At 35.8% G+C, this 3,760-nt stretch overlaps 1 protein-coding gene across 1 annotated transcript; it reads left to right on the top strand.

Moving 5' to 3' along the window:
* Positions 1-756: 756 nt before the first annotated feature.
* On the top strand, positions 757-2,522 carry LOC133870231 (transcription factor WER-like). Its single transcript, XM_062307315.1, has 3 exons — positions 757-965; positions 1,311-1,440; positions 1,724-2,522. The coding sequence occupies exons 1-3, from the start codon at positions 833-835 to the stop codon at positions 2,250-2,252; spliced, it is 792 nt and encodes a 263-aa protein (XP_062163299.1). The 5' UTR covers positions 757-832; the 3' UTR covers positions 2,253-2,522.
* The last annotated feature ends 1,238 nt before the right edge of the window (positions 2,523-3,760 follow it).

Here is a 3,760-nt window from a genome sequence, read left to right as displayed (position 1 = left end):
TCAATCTTGTGGGGCTGTGAATCTATTTCAAAGATCTGTTCAGTGAGATTCCTTTAAAAATTTGGATTATTTAACTAGGATCAACCATATGGGATGCATGGAGACAGAGACAGAGATGATACTTAAAGATTTATACGAAATTTAATTAATAAAGATTTAATCATATATAGATGATTTTCACGATCTAAAAGAACATTCACCAGTTTCATTTTGATAAATATTTGAGTTGAAAATTAAAATATATTAAAAATAATTATTTTGATTCCTTCAATCTTAGTATATTTCCCATTAATTCATGTTTTGGCCCCATGGCCCGCACATGCAGAGATTTCAAGAAGAAAAACAAAAAGTTCAATACATCAAGTTTAATTCGGAACTGTACGTACTAATTAAATATTACCAATAAATTAAGGAATTTTTTGCACAAGTACTGAATTTAATTTAAGGGGTGCAACTAATTAAGTAATTAGTATATTCCTTTTTAAGGCAGTCAAGGAGGAAAGGTAGCATAGAAATTAATGCATGATTAATGCTAGTGAAGCACGTTCTCGTGACTTCTGATCATTATTGTTGTGAAGGTGGTTTTTCTCAAAATTTTTAGGGCATACGAAGCACGTGGACCTGAAATATTTGATTTTTAGTGTTCACTTGTCTGTGTCCGTTGATGCGACAGAACATGACAAATGTGGCCGTACATTAAAATTGATATCTGGGGGCATGCCCCCGCCTATAAATGTCTCACTTTTTCCCCAACGTTGGGTGATACAAACAGCAGCGACAACTTTCTCCCCCCTGAGAGTAGTCCCTGCAACAAAAAACTGTGCAGATCGAAATGGGCAGAAGTCCTCGGTGTTCAAAGGATGGATTAAACAAAGGAGCATGGACTGCTCTTGAAGACGAAATGCTCATGGATTATGTCAAGAGCCATGGCGAAGGGAAATGGAGTAATCTTGCCAAAGAAACAGGTGAGAGATCAGAGCCTTCGATCACTACTTCAATTCGATCTCCTTTTCCCGGATGCATATATAAAGAACATCAAATTAATTACTACAGCTTTTTTTCTTCTTTTCTGTGCTACTATTTGGGCAGACTAATCAAGATTCATTAAGGAGTAACTATAATTTAATGTACAATCCTAATTAATTAACAAGGAAGTAGTTCAGAGTTACAGCTAGCCCTTGGCTTCTCTTATATGGTTATAATTAATTATGAGAAGAAAAGATGTTGGGGAAATCAGCAAGTAAATAAAAGAATGTGGGTTGATTTGTGTTTCCATTTTTTGGTTTATTTACTTTGATTTTCTGGGGCAGGGCTCAAGAGATGTGGCAAGAGCTGCAGGCTTCGTTGGATGAATTACCTGAGACCAGATATAAAGAGGGGGAACATTGCTGAAGACGAAGAAGAATTAATCATCAGGCTACACAAGCTCTTGGGCAACAGGTAGAATGTGATAGCCGATAAGGAAAAGTACTTTAATTTGATAAACTTTCATTTCCAAATGTAGAAACCGAAAGAAGATAGTACGTATAATCAACTAATTGATAGTTTTAACACTCCCGCTTAGGAGATGGCTCAAATACGACACAACACGTGAAATATTTATTGAAATTAGAATGAATTGTGGAGTCAGAGTTTGAATTTGTGACTTCTGATACCATGTTAACACTATTTAATTAATATTTTAACGACCTTTAATTTAAGTATATTATGTACGTGCTTGCAGATGGTCTCTAATAGCAGGAAGACTTCCCGGAAGAACGGACAATGAAATTAAGAATTATTGGAACTCCTATTTAGCCAAGAAGTCAAAGGATCAGTTCCCATTAGCCATGCCTACAGCTGAAAAAAAGCCAATGAATATTGGACTTCACGGTGACAACAAGGTGGCAGTGGAACCATCGATGTCGGGCAATAAGTTGGTTAAGATTAACAAGTCCTCACCATCAGAATCAAGTGCCAGGTCACCGCTATCGACCGCCATGGAAGAGAAAACGGCGAACTTCATGTTGGACCTGAGCTCAGAGGATTTATGCAGAATGCTTGACTCCGATTTTGCAAAACTCAGTCATGTTGATCATGAGATAAACGAGTTGCATCTGCCTCTTCTACCGTCGGAGGGAATGGAAAACAATCACTCCGGCAGTGACTTATGCGGTCAAGCTAATAACATGGCTTCGGATTTCCGATCATTGTTTCTAGAATCAGATGATGGTTGGCTAGGAGGTACTATAGATATTCTGTTCTCGGACTGACCAAGTTGGTTACACCTAAATTTGACTCTGCAAGGTCAATATTATTGCAGCATTTGTCAAAGCTTAAATTATTCCAGCAGCTTAGAAGAAGATGGACCCTACGTACGTACATTTTAGTTGATATTTGGGATTTAAATATTGCATTCAGTGAATAATAATTAAGCTGCCTATGTTGGGCCAAATTTCACGTGGTTATCTTTCACCTTAATTGTCACTGTTAAATTCCAATGTATCAACCAACATATTTACGGGTTCGATTGTTAACTTTTATCCTTGCAAGAAGGTATGTTTGTTGATTTGTCTTAGATGGTATTTTTTGTTTTATTATTTCGAAAAATATTCCATGCTGCCGGGTCGCGAATTTTGATGGCCGAAGCCATTATATATATAATCCTCTTATTACTCTTCTCTCCAATTTCTTTTTAGTGCCAGGTAGTTTTTGATCTTTGGTTGGGATGTGATATGAATATGAAAGTAGTTTTGAATTGCTTGTTAATCTTTTTTATTTTTTTTGCTAAAAGCCATTATATATATATGGCTTATCCACGTGATGCTACTTACTATTACCTCGTAGCATTGAACACGAGAAAAATGTACTATAAATTATTCTTTCCTCAACTACACAACCACGTACATTAAGGAAAGAAAATTATATCAGAGTGTTAATATATTTCATAACGTACATAAAACCTTCAAAACATTACAGTTTCCATCAACAAATCAGTACGTAGTGCATACAAATAAAAATGGGCATGCATGCCCATCTAACTTTACTACAAAATGCATGCCTCCCAGCTAGCACGAGACCATAATAGTTGTCCCTGGCATGGACCCTAGCTATGACTCATACCGCGGGTTGTACTGAACATACCTACTAGGCTCCATTGTTTTTGAATTCCAAATAGCTGTAAAATCAACATTTAAGAAATGGAAATGTGAGTCCATGACTAATTAAGTAGAACAAACAATCAAGTACTGTATGTGAAATTAAGGTGAGCCCATTATTAATTAAAATGTCCCATTTTTCGTAGCAAAAACCTTGCTTTAATACAGAGTGTTTTGACCCCAAGACAATCAACTAGAAGGAGTGAATAAGTGATATGTAACAGTAAATATCAAATTAAAAATTCTACAACATCAAATATCAAACCATCACATTGATAATAGGCAATCACCCATCAATACAATAATTTTGGTTGACAAAGTGAAATTCCTTGAAGAACTCTTCAAAGGTAAAACACTTTGGGGTAGTCAAACTCAAAAAAATTAACCAATTCACTATAAAAGAATGAGAAATTTACAATAAGATCATACTCACAAAACCTTTGTAGATGACTCTCTATTGTACTGAACAAACGATCCACTTGCCCACTATCGCAGTAGTTCTTCCAGAACTTATGAATAATTCTTCTATATGATTTCCTTAACACGAACTATGACTAGACTTCAAGTTGTTGATGGTGAAGGGTGCCATTTGAACAAAACACTCCAAGAGATTGAACAATGGA

Source organism: Alnus glutinosa, chromosome 6, assembly GCF_958979055.1.
Source record: "Alnus glutinosa chromosome 6, dhAlnGlut1.1, whole genome shotgun sequence".
NCBI lineage: Eukaryota > Viridiplantae > Streptophyta > Magnoliopsida > Fagales > Betulaceae > Alnus > Alnus glutinosa.
The sequence above is the reverse complement of the archived record's forward strand: the minus strand, read 5'-3'. Positions and strand labels throughout refer to the sequence as shown.

Coding starts and splice junctions, on each gene's coding strand:
- LOC133870231 (XM_062307315.1), top strand. CDS start 833: ATGGGCAGAAGTCCTCGGTGTTCAAAGGATGGATTAAACAAAGGAGCA. Junction 966..1,310: donor TAATCTTGCCAAAGAAACAG/GTGAGAGATCAG, acceptor TTTCTGGGGCAG/GGCTCAAGAGATGTGGCAAG. Junction 1,441..1,723: donor CACAAGCTCTTGGGCAACAG/GTAGAATGTGAT, acceptor ACGTGCTTGCAG/ATGGTCTCTAATAGCAGGAA.